The sequence below is a fragment of the Syngnathus scovelli genome, chromosome 16 (genome assembly GCF_024217435.2).
Source record: "Syngnathus scovelli strain Florida chromosome 16, RoL_Ssco_1.2, whole genome shotgun sequence".
NCBI classification, from domain to species: Eukaryota; Metazoa; Chordata; class Actinopteri; order Syngnathiformes; family Syngnathidae; genus Syngnathus; species Syngnathus scovelli.
The window spans coordinates 6,453,716-6,475,218 of NC_090862.1; the positions used below are offsets into that span (position 1 = coordinate 6,453,716).

Below are 21,503 nucleotides of genomic sequence, written 5' to 3' on the forward strand. Positions count from 1 at the left end.
TAAATATATGTTAAGTATTTTATTCCATATTTATTTTTCATTTCTCATGTAAATATTGATCCGAGGAGTCAAAAAAGAATGGCAATGGCGTTGATGACGTCATCGCTACCGGTAATTCAGATGACTTCCAGGCTGGCTGTTGCGTTAAGTTGTTTTCACTCCCTCGGATATTAGACGCTTTTCAACAGCGTTTCAGCGGGAGGCGTTTCTTAGTGGAACAGCGCAGTTGCGACAGCGGTGAAATACGACGAGCAAACGCTAAGGAGTCTAAACCCCGCCTTCTCTGTGTACAAACTACATTCCGATTGGCTATAATACTTGACGTTTGGCAGCCATTGACGGACAGTACTGTCAGTCAAGCAGACACTGGACTTTGTTTGGCTGGAAACGCCGCAATGTATACAGAGTTTCGGACGGGGGACCTCGACGACGTGGGTGTAAACTTGTGACAGTTTCCTGCGTCTCTATCTTTATACTGAAATATTTTTTTCGTCGGAAAAGTACTGAGGGCTGGCAGGAATATCGCTAGAAACGTCGTAAAGGAGCAAGGTTTATTACAAGTCAGGTAAGCCGTACTTACTTAGCTGTTATTTTGGTCTAGTTGGTGTCATGCGATATTATTATATGATTAGTTTCCCCCACTGTTAAAAATTGAGTCGTAATTTAGTTTATTTAAACAGCGTTTAACTCATAAACATGCTGCTGAAATATTTTGGGTTACATAACTTTCATTGGCGCAAAATGTTATTACAAAATGGCCGTACTAGCCCAATCACTGTAATAAGACTTTTTATTATGCGATCGCTATTAATAGGTTATTGCCGAGATATTGTTTGTCTTATTACTGGTTAGTCACGCCCATCTCCATCCTTGCTGCAGGACAACATGGCCGAGACCTGCCTTGCACAGGCCTGCTTACATAAATACACACACTAGTTCACCAATGCCAAACAACTAAGCAGCTCTTGTCTTGCGAAATTCCTAACGTTTTATAGCTAGGAATGCATTTAAATGTAATTGACAGCTTACATCCCAATAGTGCTTATATCATGTCCTCATGTACTGTATGATTGTCAGTTTGCTCATTTTTTTGTGTTCAGTCATGTTCACACTGTTTTTAAAACGTGACTTTTGCTAAGTTAATATGTGTTGCATGTGGGACTCTGTAATATTATTTTCTATGAAATAGCCTCAATGGCAGGATAGAAAGGGGTTGCAAACACTGGTTATTGAATAAGGTCATAAAGCTTTTGTTGATTCCTCCTGGGAATGCTTTAGCATGCTGTAAGACCAGCTGGCGGATAGAACCTGCCTATTACAGCTAATTGAAAATCAACAAAACCATCTCAAAACTCTCAGGTTACAACTACACGTCAATCCTTTCTGTAGCTTTACAACGTACAAACGACAGAAAGAGACGTCAGTTGTTTATGAATGAGATAGCAGCTATTTGCTTCAGTATACAGGAAGTGAGCATCCTGAAATCCGTTGGTTATGTTTTTAGCTTTGTGTCGGTCAAGATGGCCCAGTGGAATCAGTTGCAGCAGCTGGAGACCAGGTATCTGGAGCAGCTCTACCACCTGTACAGCGACAGCTTCCCAATGGAGCTGCGGCAGTTCCTCGCACCCTGGATTGAAAGTCAGGACTGGTGAGTGGACAAATTCAACGACAAGGAAAACAAGTGTGAACTTTCATGGCCCCTTTTCCCGTTAACAATTAGATTTATTTTTTCTTCAACCACTTCCTGGACGGTTATAACCACGTCCTGACGATCAACAAGAAAGTTAAAAGGGTTTCCTCCTTTGTGATTCTCTGACGGTAACATCATCTCATGAGGCAACAGTCATAAATGTTATGATTATTGCCTAATCAGGCTATTCATTGCTTTTATGGATGTTTGTGGAGGCTGGATTTAAGTTTTGTTTTTTATTTTAAAAGATTGATGAGGAAAATACAAAAGTGCTATTCATGGGATATTTATGCACTAAAAAGCAAGTTAGCAGTGTACAAAACAATCAAAAAATGCAGAATTTGGACAAATTTAATGAATCCTTGATATATTTCCTTTAGGTGTTTCAAAACCATCAAATATTGAATCTTTTTTTTTTTTTTCTCGAAACCTGAAAGGACTTTCGCTGCCAACAAGGAGTCTCATGCCACCCTTGTGTTCCATAATCTCCTGGGCGAGATCGACCAGCAGTACAGCCGCTTCCTGCAGGAGAACAATGTCCTCTACCAGCACAACCTGCGGCGGATCAAGCAGCACCTGCAGAGCAAGTACCTAGAGAAACCCATGGACATCGCCCGCATCGTCGCCCGCTGCTTGTGGGAGGAGCAGCGGCTGCTACAGACGGCCACTGCTGCCGCGCAGGTTGGGAACCACACATGGGTTTTTAACGGCGGTGATGATTTGATGGCGTAACATCATCGTGTCGCACTCAGGATGGACAGGCCGCCCACCCGACTGGGACGGTGGTGACGGAGAAGCAGCAGATTCTGGAACACAACCTTCAAGATGTCAGGAAACGAGTGCAGGTTTGTTTTGATATATGTTGACACGTGGACTCGTGGTTGGTACATCGCCGTCCTGAGGTTGAGGATAATGTCCTCTTGCTTCCTACAGGACATGGAACAAAAGATGAAGATGCTGGAGAACCTGCAGGATGAATTTGATTTCAACTACAAGACACTAAAAAGCCAAGGAGGTAGCACATACTCATTTTTAGAGTTTTCATATTCGATATGCCAGCAAATCTAAATTGTTTTGGTTGCAGAGCTGAACCAGGACCTGAACGGGAATAGCCAGGCAGCAGCTACCAGGCAGAAAATGGCTCAGCTGGAGCAGATGCTGAGCACCCTTGACCAGCTCAGACGGGTGGGTGCTCCGCATTATCCAATCGCTAGCTTATGAGCCACCTTGACAATGATGTCTATTTTTTTGCAGCAAATTGTGACGGAGATGGGAGGCTTACTGACCGCAATGGACTACGTCCAGAAGAACCTGACAGACGAAGAACTGGCAGAATGGAAGCGACGACAACAAATCGCTTGCATCGGGGGTCCGCCTAACATCTGTCTGGACCGCCTCGAAACATGGTAAGTATCAAATTATTATATATTTTTTTGGGATTGATTATTTTGGTAGTGGCCTGACCTGAGCTGCTCAACATTCCCACCTAGGATCACGTCCTTGGCCGAGTCCCAGCTCCAAATTCGACAGCAGATCAAGAAGCTGGAGGAGCTTCAACAGAAGGTGTCCTACAAGGGAGACCCCATCGTCCAGCACCGGCATGCCCTTGAGGAGAAGATTGTGGACTTGTTCAGAAACCTCATGAAGAGGTATTGCTGTAAGATGAACACACATTTGTTTTGAAGGAAAACCAAAAATCCAAAGTTTGATATTGTCTCAACAGTGCATTTGTAGTGGAAAGACAGCCGTGCATGCCCATGCACCCGGACAGACCACTGGTCATCAAAACAGGCGTGCAGTTCACAAACAAAGTCAGGTAAGAGTTCAAATGTCCTCCACTTCACATATGGACAAAAGTCTTGGGACACATTAGGACACAAACTGTTGGACCATATCCATACTTCTGTTTACATGTCCAAATACATTTGTTCTTCTAGTTAAGCATCCTAGCTAGTGCAATATGTTCTAATCTTTAACATGGTTGTTCTTCCAGGCTACTTGTGAAGTTTCCCGAGCTCAACTACCAGCTGAAAATTAAAGTTTGCATTGACAAGTGAGTTTTCAAAATGTTTTGTATAATGTGCACACCCGACCTTTTTAATGAATAATATGAGAGAACTGCTTTGACTTTTTCAGGGAGTCTGGAGACGTGGCTGCTATCAGAGGGTAATGTTTCCAAGCTTTTACATTCAAACATTTAGTACATTGCAAAATGTACATTCAAAAGTCTCACTTGCCGCTTTTTGCTTCGGTTTCAGGTCCAGAAAGTTCAACATCCTCGGCACTAATACAAAAGTCATGAACATGGAAGAGTCCAACAACGGCAGCCTGTCGGCGGAGTTCAAACACTTGGTGAGTTGCGGCGGCGCATTTGGCTCGTCTCAGCTGACGACGCTCGCTTCCTCACGGCTTGCTTTTTTCTTGCAGACCCTCAGAGAGCAGCGCTGCGGGAACGGCGGACGCACCAACAGTGACGTAGGTGCCGCGGCAACGCCTCCACGCCATCGTATCCCGCCCCCACACTTTGCACTTACGAGCGCGCCGTTCTCTTGCAGGCATCTCTTATCGTCACCGAGGAGCTCCATCTGATCACTTTTGAGACTGAAGTCTATCACCAAGGCCTGAAGATCGATCTGGAGGTGAGTCATAGATGTCTGAAAGAAATGTGAATCCAAGCCCAAAATGGTTCCGTGTATATTATTTCCTGAAATGCCATAAGATGGCGCCAAAGCCCTGGCTAGTAGGAAAGTATTAATTGATGAGTCCGAAATGACAATGTACTGTTTTGACATTTTGTGAAGACGCATTCGCTGCCGGTGGTGGTCATATCAAACATCTGCCAGATGCCAAACGCATGGGCGTCCATCTTGTGGTACAACATGCTCACCGACCAGCCCAAGGTAGGACGACACCCACCTTCTTTTGGCAAAGCCACTGTAGGAACGGGAATGTGAAGGTTGGGGTGGGTGGCAAGGAAAAGACTTTGAAACATTTTGCTGCTGTGCTTCCTCGTACAGAATGTGAACTTCTTCACCAAGCCGCCGGTGGGGACGTGGGACCAAGTGGCTGAAGTGCTCAGCTGGCAATTTTCGTCCACCACCAAAAGAGGCCTGACCATCGAGCAGCTCACCACACTGGCTGAGAAACTCTTAGGTGAGTTTGTTGAAAAGCAAATGTCTGTGAGTGTACCAAGCTTGTGCTCGATATTTGTTGCGTTGTGCCTTCAGGGCCGTCTGTCAACTACTCCGGCTGTCAGTTTACATGGGCCAAGTTCTGCAAGGTAAGTCAGCTCACTCGTCGTTCGCCATGTCGAACTCTCATGTTGCTCTGTTGCTCACCTCATTCAAATTCTTTTTTTTTTTTCTTGCAGGAAAACATGGCCGGCAAAGGCTTTTCTTTCTGGGTGTGGCTGGACAACATTATCGATCTGGTCAAAAAATACATCCTGGCGCTATGGAATGAGGGGTAAGGCGGTGGAATTTTCCACGTATTTTGTGACCCTCCACTCCTTTTAGAATTCAATATATGCTCTCGTTTGACCCGCAGATACATCATGGGCTTCATCAGCAAGGAGAGAGAGAGGGCCATTCTCAGCCCCAAACCGCCGGGCACATTTCTTCTGCGCTTCAGCGAGAGCAGCAAGGAGGGCGGCATCACGTTCACGTGGGTCGAGAAGGACATCAACGGTGAGGCACTCTGTGCTGATTTTTACGTAAACTGAGATACTGTACATCATATGCATCGGGTTGTGACGCCGAGCCGCCCGTCAACTTTTGCAGGCAAGACTCAGATCCAGTCCGTGGAGCCGTACACCAAGCAGCAGCTCAACAACATGTCCTTCGCCGACATCATCATGGGTTACAAAATCATGGACGCCACCAACATCCTTGTTTCCCCCCTCGTGTACCTTTACCCCGAAATTCCAAAGGAAGAAGCCTTCGGGAAGTACTGCAGACCGGAAGCAGCTCCTGAACCCGAGATGGGAGACTCCACGAGCGGTACGTCCTTCATAAAATGTATTTGTGTCATAATTTGCATATTATGCGTTTGTATTTTAACACCATCTTTTCTTTCGACAGTCATTCAGCCGTACTTGAAGACCAAGTTTATTTGCGTTACCCCGTGAGTATGACTTTTAAGTTCCTTCCATAATGATTTCTGCAAAGACAGCAATTTTTTTACCACGTGTCTCTGCTTCCCTTTTACCGTTATTATATAATGTTGAAAGAAAATATGAAGGGTCAACACACTCTCGGGACATTTGACAAGGGGTTTACATTGTGGGCTTTATTTTCGTGACTGGCGTAAAATCCTGTGTGCACGTGAAGGGCTGCGCCGTTGTGGTAGTGGTCACAGTGGACCCCGGGCCAATTATGAATTCTACGCGTTGGTTAAATGTATGGAGGGATGAATCGTCAGGTGGCTCCCCCTGTTGAGTCCTTTAAAAGCAGATTTTCTGTTTGAAAGTCACATCATACAAAAAAGACCACACACACCTGACCTGTCTCCGTAGGTGTCCCTCCGTGTTCATGGACTTTCCGGACAGTGAGCTGCTTGGGAACGGATTCGCGGGGTAGGCGCTTTGCTGGGGGGGCGGGGCATGTAGGGACTGTCTGTGTGTGGGGCGTGTGTGTGTGTCACTTAATGTGTGTCTGTAGTCAGCTCATCCATCAACACTATCGCAAAGCGATGCTGTGATCGATAAGTTTGTTAAGGGTCACACATTTTATCACGGTTTATCTGGCTAACAAAAACTAGCGAAATCATGGACGCTAACAGGATGACAAGCGAGACCGCACTAGCTTGATTCAAGACGTTAGCGTTGAAACTAATGCAGAATCCCAAACCTCCTCCTTTGCCGTCCCATTCGTTGCCATTTTCACACAGAAAGCAGTGTAACATCTCCCCCATCAGCTAACCCACTAGCGTGTCAGCATGTTTGTGTGTCCATTGTGGTCTCCTGCAGCTGATGATGTCATTGCTTCTTTTTGTGTGTTTGTTTTTTTCTCTCTCTCACCAGCACAAACTCGGGCAACACCAGCGACCTTTTCTCCCTCTCTCTGTCCCCGCGCACGCTGGACTCGCTGATACCCAATGAAGCGGAGGGTAATCCGGGACATCTGGGTGAGTTAGACACAAACACAATCTTCTCGCAGCGCTTCTGTTACGGAGAGGTGTACCTAATATTGTGACCAGTAACATGACACATTGACATGAGCTTAATTTTTTCCGTTTTTCAAAAAACTAACTCAGCTGCCTTGTTCATCCACAGAATCTCTGACTCTGGACATGGACGTCGCTTCTCCCATGCATGTGAACACGTCCAACTTGGTTTGATTTTACTGATGATTGCGACGCTTGCGTCACTTTCAACGTTCAACCGTCTCCTCAAACGGTGACGTGCGAAAACGATATCATTTTTAAATATGCGTTTTGAAATGAATGCGCGTGTTGTGAGTTTCATCGTCGTATAAGCTACGTCATTGTTTTAAAAGATACTTTTGTGTCTCACTTTTTATCCCTGCCAAATGTAATTATGCAAATGTGGTGATTGCCATTTTTACCGTATTCATCTTCAAGAACTATAAAACATCATGTACAGTACATACTTACATTTCATTAGCCCTCTTTTGTCTTCTGTTTTCAACGCTTTTGCTTTGAATCTGTCTTGAGTTATATTTTCTCCTAACGCGTGCTGTTAAAAATCTCCCCATCTGTTTCCAAATGAGTATTTGGGAAATAACTGCCATGTTAGACCATTGTTTCTTGTACAAAAACGAACGTTACTTTTAGTAGTCATTATATTTAGGCAATAAAAGAAATTCATACTGAAATGTGTCATTGTTAAAATATTGAAAATATATACATATGAAAATGTACAACCAGTATGTTTCACAGGATAATGTGTGGAAAATATATTTTTGCAATTAAAAGTACATTTATGCAATTACGCACGTACACGACTCAAAATGAAACTTCCCATTTTCATTCAGTGTTTTTATTTCTCGTCAGTGCATGTATTTCTAAAAAGCCCTTTGTCATCGTCTCAAACAAGCAGCCTTGTTTTTTCGTTTTTCATCATGGGAAAAAAACAACCACAACTGTAATATGAAAAAATATCACTGAGTTGCAAAAATATGATTTGCACTTTATATTGAATATAACAGGAGATGTGCTATTTGCTTTCTTTCATTAATTTACTTTTGTCGTAAATTGTAAATGAACATTTGACATATCTGCATTGGTTAATCAGTTTAATATTAAAGAAGTTAATAGAGTATTTCATTTAAATTGAAAAACAAGCTCTCAAGCAATTTTAAAACAGTATATTGAATTATTTAATTGGAAAAAATGACTTTCCCCAATCAAACTCATATTAACCTTTCTCTGTGTGCGATGGCAAATTAAAGTTTAATTTGTAGCCTGAGGGTGTCGCTGTTGTCTGAGTTGGCGCTCAATCGAGCATTCATTATGTATGTATTGAATGCTTGGAATATGTCCCAATGATGTGATTAAGACGTGGAAGTAGATGCAGAAAAGGATGGGTAATACTCATTACTTTAGCATTCATACTTTTGAGGACATTTTATTTTGATGGCCTGGCTTAAAATTTGTGCCTTGACTACACAACTATCGAAAAACAGGCTCTAAATGCGACTTTCACATCAAAACGTCGTCGTTAGCTCTCAGCAGCAGTGAGTGACACCGGAATTGGGCGGGGCCAAAGAGAGAGAGTGTGTGTAAGTGTGTGCGAGGAGGACTCTGCACGGAGGGGTCAGCAAACTGTTGCAAACTCTCCGGACCGACCCAGCGACCCAGCGAGCGAGCGAGAGAGCGAGAGCTCCCCGAGTCACCGCTGCTTGTGACCGCGCTCGAGCACAGGAAAGCCGCGCGGCAGTCGTCGCCACACGAAGGTAAGACGAGTGACATTTGTAAGCCTTATTGTATTTTTTCAGTGGGGGAAAAAAACTGCGTGCCACTTGACGCTCCGCTATTACGACACGCTCATATGCAACGTTTGTAAACAAACTCCGCCGCTTCGCTGAACCGTTGGGAGCGCCGAGGGGTTGGGGAGGGTACTGTGCCGGTGTATCCGCCGGTCGAGGCTCAACAGGCGGCTGAGGGCATCCCTGTTAGTGCCTCCCCCTCTCCTGTCACTTGTGGTTTTGCTAATGTTTGGCGCTTACTGTGTTGTAATAACAGACGCTGTCATGGAAAAGTAGTCACATTGCAATATTATATGGATTGGAAACAGTCGCTGCTTCGGGGGAGATGACAAATGTCCTGAGTATGGATTCAGCGCTTAAGTAAAAAAACTAGATTAAAAAAATGAAATGTGGTTTTATTGTCCATTTGGATAACTTGGCACAACTTCTCAAGAGTTTTCTGGAAAAAAAAAAAGGTCCCTCGTTCTGTGTTCATTCTCTAATGATTTGAATTTGCCAATGACAGCCGGGAGGAAAAATGCTGTTTATCTGCAGATGAAGAATTTCTTAACACTCTCAAGTCAAATTAACTTCATTTATAGAGCATAAACATAGGTGCATACAAAGTGCTATCCATAAAGTAAAAATGTCAGAATTGGTTGCTCCTTTGTTTGAGCTCCAGTTAGGAGGCACGCAGAAGCATTTGAAACAAATGGAGACGCTTGAAAGGAGGACTGGCTGGTTTCACCACCAATCATTCTTTTGAGCTGATAACATTAAACAATTCTTTTAAGGTTTGGAAATATCGTCACCAGAGCCTGCTTGAATATAGTGGCAAAGTACATAGTTGTACAAAATTTCCCTAAAACACAATAATGAACCGAAAACATTTTATTCAAGCAATTTTAGTAAAGAAAAAACAAGCAATGCGTCAATTTCCTGCAGGATTTTTATTATTTTGTCTTCTCCGGTTTAGAGGGAAAATGTCCACTTTGAGGTGTATTTTTAACTATTTGCCTAAACATACGCCCATTATTTTTAGTTGTGAATTTATTGTTGACTTGTGCTGTATCATTAAGGGTGTAAGGGCGAGGACCTGTTCTTGACAATGACGTTGCGATTCGCTGGAAGTGAGCCGATCAAAGCTTAGTGGGTTTTTTTTTTTTTTTTTTTTTTTTTTTGGGTTGGTGTGACCGAGCTATGAGTCAAAGGCGTCAGACCCGGTGAAGTGTTTCTCGTCATTGACCCGCACGCTAACAGGAAATCTGCTGAATCTTTCAGATGGCAACATGTGACAATCCAAAACAAACGTGCGGGTTGTCAAGAGTGAAAGGGAAACGGCAAACCTTGTGAGGGAAGTGATCAGGAAGCATGTGGTGACACTCAGCCGCACCCCACCCCACCCCACCCCCCATTTAAACCTCCACCCTCTTTCAGTTGCCCTAATCCAACGGTCATGTGACCACCAGCTTTTAGTCTGGAGCGGCCTGATCCATCTGTCGAATAACGGCACTGATTGTTGACATCCCGGGAAGGCCTTTCGTTTTGCTGTCTCATGGTCGCCGCAGGCACCGCACCCCTCCCGTACTTAATTGCTCGATTTTTTGCGGCCAGTTCATGACTAATTTTGGCTTTGTCGCTTCTGGCCACTGTCGACACGTGACAAGTTTCACTGAGCCGTCTTTTTACCTCTAAAAAAAAAAAAAAATCGGTCTCATTTTTCTATTTTGAACGTGAAACACTGCTCGTTTTCTCCGCTCAGAATAACATTTTGGTTTGGTGCCACATTCTTCACTCAATGGTAATAAAATGTTTGCCTGCGGGCTCAGCGCTGTGATTGTGGGACTTTCGCAACATAAATCAACTTTCTTCAAGTATTTTTTTTTTTTTTCTTACTGGGCGTCAGGGTTAGCAAATTGAGCAGGATGTGCGATAGCTGAAGCTGCGCCGTTAAAGCTTATTACGAGCTTACTGCAAAGCAATTGGCCGCCCCGCCCGCCAGTGTAGCCCGGCTAGCGTGGTTATGTTATCAGACGTACGGGTTCAAAGTGTCACCGGTATGCTCCCCCAGACCTGGAGAACCGCCCAGATCCAAGTGATGTCCAGTATTTTGGCCCAAGGCGATTTTGTAAAGTCCATTTTTGGATTATCAGCGATTGAGCCATCTTCGGCTCACCTTACAAGAAGGCCGTGATTTCAAACGTCACACTCTGGAGGCAGGGCGTTTGGGTGTCAACAGCTTACACTGTTAAATCCCATCTGTTGCTCGCCGGTGCCCCTCGCAGGCATGCGGGCCAGTTGAATCCACCACATGGTGTCGTAAATAAAACCTTGGGGAGGGGCAGCGGGGGGGGGGGGGGGGGGGTGGGGGGGGGGGGGGGGGGGCGTCACACTGGGGTTATGCTCATCTCCCTGAAGCGTCGTTCATATGGAACGGAGGATTTCACAATATTTCTTTGCATTCTTACTAAAAATAGACTACAGTCAACAGAATACACTGTAGAGTAAATCACAATGGCAGAGTTATGGTGGAAAGTTACAGTAGATGGCGTGTCCTCCGAATATGCGATTTCACTTCAAAATCTGGGCAAAAGTTTTCCCACATTGGTGTTTGTCAAAATGTCCCTGTTGGCCGCAGCAGCTGGACATCGTGTCGTATTCACGCATACAAGTCATGTTTCTTCCAGGAAGACATTGTCATGACATCATGAACCCTGGCTAAATGTCTTCTGGCCTTCAGACCGGACCCCTCCTCCTCTTCTCCCCTCTCATCGCTGGTCGCCTGTTTTTAGATCTGTGCTGTCTCAAAGTGCTGAGTAACCAAAGCGTTCGTTTTGAATGGAGGCTATGGAAGAGCCGCGTGGAATGGCTGTGAGAATCTCGCCGAGCCCAATTGAAGCACCCATAGTAAGTGATCAAGATGGATGCGGCTTGGCTGGTCCAGTGGGCCAACCATCTTTGTAGGGTAAAGGGTTGACCTTTTACTGAAAGCACAGTACTTGGCAGGGTAAATGTGGCAAGAAGTGGGGGGTTGGTAATGGGTCTCTGTCCATTCCGAGATAATGCACGTGAGAAATAGCAGCTACATGACCTTTGGCCTGTGAAGAGCTGGCGGTATCAAAGGGCAGCGTTTCTCCAAAATAGCTGGAGCCGTTTACCAGGTTAGGTGCCTTGAGGGAAAAGCAGCAAGGTCGAATGTCAAAAGAGTTTGGCTAGTGCTACTTAGTGTTGACACGAAAGAGTAAAACACTGAGCACGTTAGCTTTGTTGCTAACCAATTCAGCAGCACTTTCAGCGGCAAACCAACCGGACATATGACATAGAAGGATTGTCACAGAATTTTGCTAATTTGATATGAATGGCCACACAGTGAAAGAAAAATTTGCACTTGGCTGTTGTCATTGTCACCAGACTAGCGAATTTGATTCGCTCTCAGATGCTTTTCATTTTAGACGATGCGCTCGTGAATGTTGAAACAACACACAACCGCTATTTCCACTAACACACACACACATAAAAGGATGCGTGGTTGCCAAAATTGAGACTAGCCCCCTGGAGGCGAGGCTTAACCTCATTACAGGGGGGTGCGGGGGAAAAAAAAAAAATTCCACGCCACTTTGCATTGTTGTTAAAAGGTGCTAGCTAACTACATTACCTGGGAATGTGATTTACTTGCTGTAAACTAATCTAGGACGACATCCATGTCAAAAGTTATGGAAAAACTTTACGGGGCGTCTCGCCCCACTTGGACATTCGCAAGCTCGCGCCTGCCGTGGCGGGCTCATCCCAACAGTCTCTTATCACGTTTGTGCAAAAGTTACTTGTGGGCGGTCTGGGCCGCTTAGATATTTGCAAAAGCGTCGGCCCGTGATGAACTTTCCCACCGGGGGACCACTTTGCGTCATAAGTAGCTTCCCCACCAAGTGTGTTGGTTCCACTCTGCAAATGGGCTAATTGGATTGTTGTACGTTATCTGCGGAATCTTTTTTTCTTTCCAGCGGTTTGAAAACAAGCTTATGAGGATTTAAAGGAGACGTATTATGTATCTCCCGCCCACAGTCGTTAGGCTTTTGTCACACTTACCCCAAGGGTGAAGAATTAACGCACACCAGTTCCGAAAACAAATTGTGTTAAGAAACCTTTGGGGGAAGGTTTTTGTGGGATTTTGTCGATAGAAAATAAGCCAAACCAAAATGCCTTCAAATTAAAGTAAATCCATCCAATTTCATTATTTTGCAAGATATCTAAAGGCACCAAATACAGCAATGCCATTTTTTTTTATTCCTGCTTCATTTCCTGTCTTATGTTGGTGAAGCTCCCCCGGGGGAGGGGCGGGGCTTAGAGTTTACCCTCCATGTTCCCAGACCTGTCTGACATGTTCGGACCCCTTTTGCTCCCCCAAGTTTGCCACGAAGGGAGAGCTGCCTCTCTGTGTTGTTTGTTCACTTGTCAGATGACATTTAACATGCTGTTTGGGAAGACAACAAGGTGGCGAGCAGGCAGGGTGGTCCGCCGGGTGGGTGGGGGTGGGGTGGAGTGGGTTTCAAAACTAGACCTATTTTGCAAAACAACTTTTCAATTAACTTTATTTAATTGTTCCAGATAAACATCACGTTTTTTTATTATTACCCACCGGAGTGAAAGCTGACTTTTGATAGAGAACATCAAGTGCGTCAATGTTCTTATTCAAAAGAACAATTTAGCCTTGTCGACTCGTCGAGACTATCTGTTGGCTAGTTTTTAAGGGCACCATTTTCCAAACAATTGCTCTACGTTGATGTCGCCTTTGTTCTTACTCAAAAGCAATAATTTCTCTCTCTAATTACAAGCTCACAATTTGGGCTTTGTCCTCCCAATTTAATTATGTTTGGATGCAACAATCGATGTAGACGAAATAGCCAATGTTCCCCGTAGATAATTACTGTCATTATGCGTTTTCAATGCCCTGACTTTTAGAACCAGACCGCAACATTTCAGGCCTTTTAATCAAAGTGTTAAAAAAAAAGCTTGCGCAAAATGCTGGTAATTTTGTTTTTTGACTCTGAAGAGTGCCCAGTATACGTAGATGTGGATGAGTTCACTCGACTTATGCTTGAGAGCGACACAGTTACATAGATGCTAATTGTTAGCCCGTAGGTCTATTGGGTTTGCTATTGTATGCTAGCATTAAGCTAGCAGGGGCTATGTTGTTTTTTTAAATACACACTACTGCATGTTTCATGTTTAGTTTGACCGTAAGCTAGCATTTGCTAATCGCTGCTTGTTATGACATGATTTGATTCGCCTGCTCCATGCTAGGTTTGGGTTCAAATTGTTGATTTTTTTTTTTTTTTTTTTTAATGTAGTTTTGAGTCACAATGCAGGTCATGCCTGGTGTGTGTACTAATAACAAAAGTCTGTGGTGGTAGCACCGAGTTGTTTTGTTAAGAGGAAGAAGAGAAGCCTTTGGCAGCTGACCTGTACGCCTGCCAAGTTACGGTACTTAACTCCTTTGTTTCCAAATCAAGTTGTATTTATGTTAAGTCTCTTGTCGCAGACCTGTTTTTTCTCTCTTAGCGCTGATCTCCCTCTTCATTGTATCAATTGGTGAATGAAGCAGGTTGTTCATTCAGGGACTAAAAATGTCTTTTCAATTTAAATTCTAACAAGGCCAGCACTTGTGTGATTTTATATTTGCATCAAAAGACACACGCTGAGCTTTTGTAGCTTTCGCCTTGTTGCACCCGCAGCTAAGCCGCCAACGCACACCTCGTCACTCCTCGCAAAAGACACGCCGGCATTCCTGTCGCCGCGCACTTGAGCCCGGAGCCGCATTTAACATTCGTCCCCGGGCTTCACATTACATCACGACCGCACATTGTACGTATGGACAAATACAAAGGAACTTCCAATTGTTTGACTTTCAAAATCAAATTTGCCATTCAGAATAATTGGATTTGAAATAAATGATACCAGTGGGTACTTGTTAGTAACCCAAAGACAACATGAGTAGCCCACGGGTCTGTTCTAAAAATAGCCCAGCTGTGATTGGACCTTGTGAGTTACTAAAACAAATTAAAATGAAAGAATCATGTTATTCCAAATCTAATTAATCACAATGTTAACCTTGTAAACCCGTATGTCACTCCGATGTAAATACGCCATTTACATTTGTTGACACTTGCAGCAGGAAGATATAATGTGACCTTCATATTGCTAGCTTGTTGTCAAAGCAAACAAACCCTTGACAGATGTTCTTTTTGTATCACCAGAATGTCGGGATTGAGTATATCTGTGGGCTTTTTCACACGTTTCGCACTTCAGAATTCTCATTTCACGACTGCCGCGTCACCTCAAATAGCCCGTCTTGCTCCGAGGCATCTGTCCAGATGGTTGGAAAGTGTGAGCGATGGGTGGTTGGGAGCAACGGGGGGGGGGATTGGGTTGGATAAAGCAGGTCATTGGATGGCCAAGCTCCGACTCCAAAGGCTTGAGGGCGGGGCGGCGGTTCAGAGGCTAGCGGGCCAGCTGAGTGCAATGAGGTTACGCTGTCAGAATGCTGAGCTCTGCATGCGCTGTTTGATCTATTGCTGTTTCACAATCCAAATATCGGGAACGGGTGGCCGCTCTTTATGCCTTGATGCACGGCAGCAGTAGAATAGACTTTTCATGTTCTTACATTTTAAAGCAGCTTGTTGAACACTACTTCTCTACTTTCAAAATGACTTCACTCCCTGACAATCAGAATGAAAGTAGTAAGTCACACTAACAAGAACAAGCAATTCAAGACGTGTTACGGGAAACTCATTTGGTGACGTCCTGTGTCAGCAGTGGCATGGGAAGCGGTTTTCTTCCCCTAAATATGCACCATGCGGTAAGGTAGTCAGAGTTGACTAACCGCTCGAGTGTTTGCTTTCCCTAACTGGTTTGATTTGCCCGCGTAAGGCAGGTCAGTGACATGCCTCGTTATTTTCCACGCCGCACCGACGAGTCCGGCGGGGGACCTGTCACCTGCGTGACCCTGAAAGGGGGGTCCTTCCATCTGTGGTCCCTTCTCAAGGTTTCTCATTTTCCCCTGGCAGGTTTTTTTTTTTTAGTTTTTCCTTGCCCTTTTGGGAGCTTAAGATCAGGGGATGCTTTGAGAATAATTGTCAATTTTGGCTATGTGAAGCCCTTTGAGACTGTTTGTGATTTAGGGCTATACAAATAAACTTGACTTGACTTGACTTGACCCCACCCCCTCCCTCACCTACCGATTGATTCCACATCAGTCAAACTGCAGACTGATCACCGAGGGGGCTGAAGAAGCTGCAGTTGCGGCCACAACCGACAGTGACTTGTTGGAGGTACCGAACCCCACTAGTTTCATATGCGCCTTCACCACATAGTGAAAATGTATTTTTTTTTTTAATTCAAGACATAGATGTTTTTTACTAATGCACAAAATGAGCTGTGCATGAACATCACCTTGTTCAAAGAACAAAACCAACACAATGCATGAACTCGCAACAAATTACATACTGGCAAATCAGAAGCTACACGATAAAACAGGTTTGTTCGGACCTCCTCAGTGGGGGCTCTGTCGAACACCTGAGACCGACTCACCGAACCCCTAGGGTTCGATCGAACCCAGGTTAAGAACCACTGCCCTCGAGGGACTGCGGTTACACTGCCGCCATTACCGTCATCACTAACAGTCGCCCTCAGGCTACCTGTGGGCTATTTCTGCCTCGTTACGCAATTACTTTTGTGTAATGTACGTCCTTACCCATTCTCAGCTCTGTGCTTTCAACAAAAACAACTGGAGCGGCGATTGTGCTCGAAAGAACCGGAATATTGGTCAATTGGAAAGTTCATGCTGAAACATTATTTAGCTTTCTATTTTGTTTTTGCCTGTATTTGATTTTTTTTTCCTTTTATCTGTCAATGGTGCCGAAACGATGCATTTTAGCTTCGTTTATTTTAGCTTAGCTGACCTTAGTTTAGCTTACTGTATATTTTTGAAAATGTAATGTCTTTGTTCATCTCTTAGTTAATTGGTTACCTTGGTTAAGTTTTTTTTTTATCTATATTTGAATATATATTTTTTAAAAACTAAGTCAAGGTACGGCTGTACCTCTGCATCTGTTTTGAAAGTGGACGTCAAGGGCATACTAATTGAGTCAAATAATAGCCCGCACATGAGCGCAAATATTTGTAACTGATAATAGATGAAGGTCAGCACCGTATCGAAAGATGACCTTTTAAGAACGGCGCCGAGGAAACAGATGACACCTTCACACGGGATGCGGGCTGGGACGTAACCCCCCTCCCGGGCTCGACACGACTGGCGCGGCCGTCTTCTTTTAAAAAGCCTTTTTGTCTTTTTAGGCGCCCTTTCTTCAAGCTGTCAGCCACATTTACAGGTCATGTGTCAGCACGCTACAACAAGTGTCCTCTGTCCTCCTCCCGTGACAGTGCAATTAGATTGGCTAAGCTTGAATTGTATTGTCGCTTTGTAAGGACTCGTTTCTGATGAACCGAAAACAGAGGAGCTTTCAACATAAACATGTTTTGTTGTTGTCGTGTTGCTTGTGTTAGCGCTCGGGGTGGTGGGTGGGTGGCACCATGAGTTTCCTCACAGGAAGTGCTTACGTTAAATGAATGGCAGTTTTCCCTAAGAGGAAAGAGTGGGTGATGGCACTCGATTTCAGTTTTTTTTTTTTTTTTTTGGGGCCTCTCTGCAGGGCTTTAAATGCGCATGTGACATGCCACCGCCGCGCCGTGAATGTAGCACGCTAATGGGAGACCACAACGGCGGCCATGAGGACGTCAGCCATTCTCCATTTCTAATATTGTGTTTTGGTTGGAATTTTTTGCTTCGATTCTAATTTAGATTATGTTTGTTGGGAAGGACACTCAAGTATTAATCCATCAAAATGAAAAATTATTTTCTCCTGCATTGTCGTGGTTGTTTAGTACTACCAGGAACATCATGTATTTTTTCCTCCCTATTTTGGCCTGTTTGTGAAATTATCCCCCGGGGGCTCACTTGTCCCAGTCATCAGATCCATCCGGCTAAAGGCATTTCTCTAGTCATGGGACGCCGGTCCACTTAATTCTTTAGTTTGCGTGCGTTTGCCGCGAGCTACAGATCGAGAGGAATGTCGCTCACCGCCAAAACCGCATAAACCACAAGCACACTCATCACACGGCTTCTGTACACACTTACTGTGCTGCTTTTTGAGAAGAACAAGTCGGCGTATTGACGGTAAGTCAACCGCTGCAGTGACCCCGGCACAAAGTCCTTTTCTTTTCTTTTTTTGCGGTTCAAATGCAACTGAGAGTCAAACCATGAACCTCAGAGGCAAATATGTCAACCCCTTTTCATCTTTGCCGTTGCCTTCTCCCACAAAGCTGTTAGTTAATCACTTCCCGGTCAATATTGGGTATACAAACGGTGGAGCAACAATGTAGACAAATAATATAGTAACTCACGGGCTTACATTATTTATTCTCAAACAAGAACAATGAGTCTGTTGTCAAGAGGATCCAATCGACGTTTTAAGCATTCATATGATGATTTGTCCTTGTGGTGTGCGTCAAACCAATTGAGTCAATATCTTCCACCGTTTCAGTCTTTCAAGTGCTGAATTCCTTTTTCCATGGCATCTCCCAGAGGAAAACAAAAAGGCGATTCAACTCTTTTAAAGACTGTAGCTTTTGGAAGACGTCCACTTGATTTGATTATCTGCGGCTGCCGGCGCTTGACATTAGCTTTAAGTTATCTTTTTGTTTGTGGTGAATTTTCAAGCAACTGTCTCCTTGAGTGACCTCTTTGTTTTCACTTCTCTGCTCTGCTGTTAGGGTGTTGAAGATGGCAGTGTGGATCCAGGCCCAGCAGCTCCAGGGAGATGCTCTCCACCAGATGCAATCTCTCTACGGTCAGCACTTTCCCATCGAAGTGCGACATTATCTGTCGCAGTGGATCGAGAGCCAACTCTGGTGAGTCGCCAAACCGAGCGAGGCGGTGACTTTTTAATCCATGTTGTCTGGAGCAGAGCATTGAAAGCCATATTCCAGCTTCGTAAAAGAGCCTTCGCCATCCTTGAATGATTTCCCAAACTTCAGTTTTTGTCTTTACGATGTTTCATGACGCACCATGAAACATAAGGTCACATTGAAATGTTCATTCCCTGAAGCTACTTTCACTTGGCAGCAATTTTGTATCATGAGGAAGTGCACAATAAAGTATTGAGAAATCACTCCCGAGAAGACCGAAAGGAAGTCTTGTTTGGCTTTGAAGTGGTTTAAGGTCATTTGTGCCATTTCCTTCTGAGAACCTATCCTAAAGAATTTATTTTACCTCGGATAGGGACAACATTGACTTGGAGAACCCGCAAGAGGAATTCAAGGCCAAGCGCTTGTTAGACGGGCTGATCCAGGAGCTGCAGAACAAAGCGGAACACCAGGTGGGCGAGGACGGCTTCTTGCTTAAAATCAAACTGGGACACTACGCCAGCCAACTCAAGGTAAGTGCTGACAACGAATTGTCGTTTTGCCAGTAAAATGTCAGTTTCGTCTTTGACTTGTTTTTCTAGCAAAACAAGGCGTCGATTTCGACATTCCCCTTGTTGATGTTTTTTTGGGGAAACCACACACACAGGAGCACCAAATGTTTCAGAACAGTTTGTATCCACTGCAAGGAAAAACAAGAGGACAATCCAAGTGCAGGCCTTGGTAGTTAGCCAGCGCTGCTATTTATGAGCCGCGCTCTCCAAATTCATTCTTCTCTCGCCTTCCGCTCGCCTCCCGGAAACCAAACTGGGCAAAGGGGGGATCGCCTTTGCTCAGATTTAGCCTTTTCCAAAAATATCAAAGATGATGTTTGAGTTCAGAGGAAATAAATCCAAATCTAATTTTCATAGCATGAACATGTTAAACACCCCCTAGCACTCGTATGCTAACTAGCGCTTAAACGAAGCGCGCCGCTCTTGGGAGACGGCCGTCATTAGGCTCCTCTAATGGGCTCCGGCGCGCCAAAGCCACCGACAAGCTCCTAAATTGGCGAGCGGCGAGCGAGGCGGCCGCTCGCTTCGTCAGCGGCTAACTAGACCTTAACCATAGCACATGTTCTCCTTGTCTTTCAGAGCACGTATGACCGATGTCCTCTGGAGTTGGTGCGCTGCATCAAGCACATCCTCTACACCGAGCAGCGGCTCGTGCGGGAGGCCACCAATGTGAGTGACTAAGTGACCGAGTACCCATAAGTGTACGGAAACAATTCCGCAAGACATCAAAATATTTGCCGCGGTTTATTTTTCAACTCACCAAGTGTGAACGCCGACTGAGAAACCGTGTCGACATTTATTTTGTCACTTCTGCAATGACCTGGCACGACGCTGCGGCAAAGCGTGCCAATCAAATAGTTTATCTTTTATTGCACGCCGCCGCGAGTTGGGAAAGGCATCGAGCCAGTAGCGCATGAACATCTGATTCTTGCTAACTCCTGGCGGGAATTGATTTCCAGTCACAGCTCGCCTCTTCTATTAGCAAACACGACGCGGACTGATGAGCATTGGAGTTTGCTTGGTCGTTATCCGGCTGACTGATCAGACTTGCGATTTTACCGTCGCTAGTTCATCCGATGGTCGGCGCATCCCGTCCATCTCAAATGACATTCATCCAAACGCTATTTCTGTACATGCAACGGAACAGTGCAGCTCTCCGGTGGGCGGACTGTTGGACAGCATGTCTCAGAAGTACCAGCAGATCAACCAGGCCTTCGAGGAGCTGCGACTGCTCACCCAGGACACGGAAAATGACCTGCGCAAGCTCCAGCACAACCAGGAGTACTTCATCATCCAGTACCAGGAGAGCCTGCGCATCCAGGGTGAGAAAAAAAAGCCCTCATCCTGTCATGTGGGAACCTCCAAAGTCAAATGTGTGGGTTTTTTTTTGTGGGGTTTTTTTTTTTTTCACCTCTAAATAATTCCAGCATTTTCACTCTTTACTGGAGTGAATGTTACCCACCACCATAGAGATGTGATTGTAGGAACTCAATGTGGAGACTCTTATTGTGTAAGAGCTCAAAGACCATCTGAAATACCATTTATAGTATTTGTAAAGAATTTATGACAGACATATTTCCATAACACGTAAATGTTTCTGTATGAAAAAAAAATATATATATATATAATTCACAGACAATCGTTTTCCAACAAGGTTGAAACAAACCATGAACCAGACGTGAGCCTTGGCCTTCATCGAAAAGTGCCGAACATATTCATCCGCTTTTTATTATAACCAAAAAGCCTCTTATGAAGTTCTTCTTAGAAATCCTTTTTTTTTTTTTTTTTTTTTCCCTTTTCTAGCTCAGCTATCCAGCCTGGCCACACTGCCCCCTGCTGACCGACAGTTACGAGAGCCCACCTTGCTGAACAAGAGAGCCACCGTGGAAGCGTGGCTGACCAGGGAAGCCAACACACTACAGAAGTACAGACTGGTATCCACTTGACCTTCTACCTCGCCTCGCACCGGCGCCTCGCCGACGGGAAAGCCAACACTGTCGTTGTCTTCCAGGACTTGGCGGAGAAGCACCAGAAAACACTGCAGCTGCTGAGGAAGCAGCAGACGGTCATACTGGACGACGAGCTGATCCAGTGGAAGAGACGGCAACAGCTGGCAGGCAACGGGGGCCCGCCAGAGGGGGGCATGGATATCCTGCAGTCGTGGTGAGCTTCCGTTCCGCCTTTCGCTAGTATCAGCGACGACCCCCCCCCCCAGTATGAGAGCCACCGAGGTCGCCGTTTTACGAGCTCCTAATGGACTGCCGCTGAGTTTATGCTCCAAGCTGATTGGACCCCTGACGAAAGAGACGTCTGAGCACTCGTGTCGCTTTTACTTTAGTCCGTGACTGAAAGAGGACT

The 21,503-nt window shown here is 44.9% G+C and overlaps 2 protein-coding genes across 3 annotated transcripts in view; both read left to right on the forward strand.

Moving 5' to 3' along the window:
* Positions 1–366: 366 nt before the first annotated feature.
* stat3 (signal transducer and activator of transcription 3 (acute-phase response factor)) lies at positions 367–7,640 on the forward strand. Of its 2 annotated transcripts, XM_049745452.2 has the most exons (24): positions 367–565; positions 1,505–1,648; positions 2,128–2,371; positions 2,443–2,535; positions 2,624–2,705; positions 2,775–2,875; positions 2,945–3,096; positions 3,181–3,339; positions 3,414–3,506; positions 3,684–3,743; positions 3,827–3,856; positions 3,949–4,042; positions 4,118–4,165; positions 4,246–4,329; positions 4,492–4,590; positions 4,708–4,843; positions 4,918–4,970; positions 5,061–5,155; positions 5,237–5,376; positions 5,470–5,688; positions 5,770–5,812; positions 6,204–6,263; positions 6,711–6,814; positions 6,963–7,640. In XM_049745452.2, exons 2-24 carry the CDS (start codon positions 1,521–1,523, stop codon positions 7,025–7,027), a joined length of 2,382 nt encoding a protein of 793 aa, XP_049601409.1. In that variant the 5' UTR covers positions 367–565; positions 1,505–1,520; the 3' UTR covers positions 7,028–7,640. The 2 variants fall into 2 exon arrangements, with proteins under 2 accessions (XP_049601409.1, XP_049601410.1); XM_049745453.2 differs by lacking the exon at positions 6,204–6,263.
* A 794-nt stretch (positions 7,641–8,434) lies between these two features.
* The window catches only part of LOC125983826 (inactive phospholipase C-like protein 2), a 45,242-nt gene continuing 32,173 nt past the window's right edge, over positions 8,435–21,503 (forward strand). Inside the window, exons 1-7 of the mRNA XM_049745460.2 lie at positions 8,435–8,604; positions 18,442–18,579; positions 18,950–19,106; positions 19,725–19,814; positions 20,293–20,467; positions 20,949–21,079; positions 21,157–21,308. Coding sequence (XP_049601417.2) covers positions 18,452–18,579; positions 18,950–19,106; positions 19,725–19,814; positions 20,293–20,467; positions 20,949–21,079; positions 21,157–21,308 — 833 coding nt within the window. The 5' untranslated portion in view covers positions 8,435–8,604; positions 18,442–18,451. The remainder of the gene's footprint in view (positions 8,605–18,441; positions 18,580–18,949; positions 19,107–19,724; positions 19,815–20,292; positions 20,468–20,948; positions 21,080–21,156; positions 21,309–21,503) is intronic.

What these genes read in the sequence shown, in the direction of transcription:
- stat3 (XM_049745452.2), top strand. Translation starts at nt 1,521, where the DNA reads ATGGCCCAGTGGAATCAGTTGCAGCAGCTGGAGACCAGGTATCTGGAG. An exon ending in GCGGACGCACCAACAGTGAC is followed by an intron (nt 4,166 to 4,245) that starts GTAGGTGCCGCG and finishes GTTCTCTTGCAG; the next exon opens with GCATCTCTTATCGTCACCGA. An exon ending in GGTCGAGAAGGACATCAACG is followed by an intron (nt 5,377 to 5,469) that starts GTGAGGCACTCT and finishes CAACTTTTGCAG; the next exon opens with GCAAGACTCAGATCCAGTCC.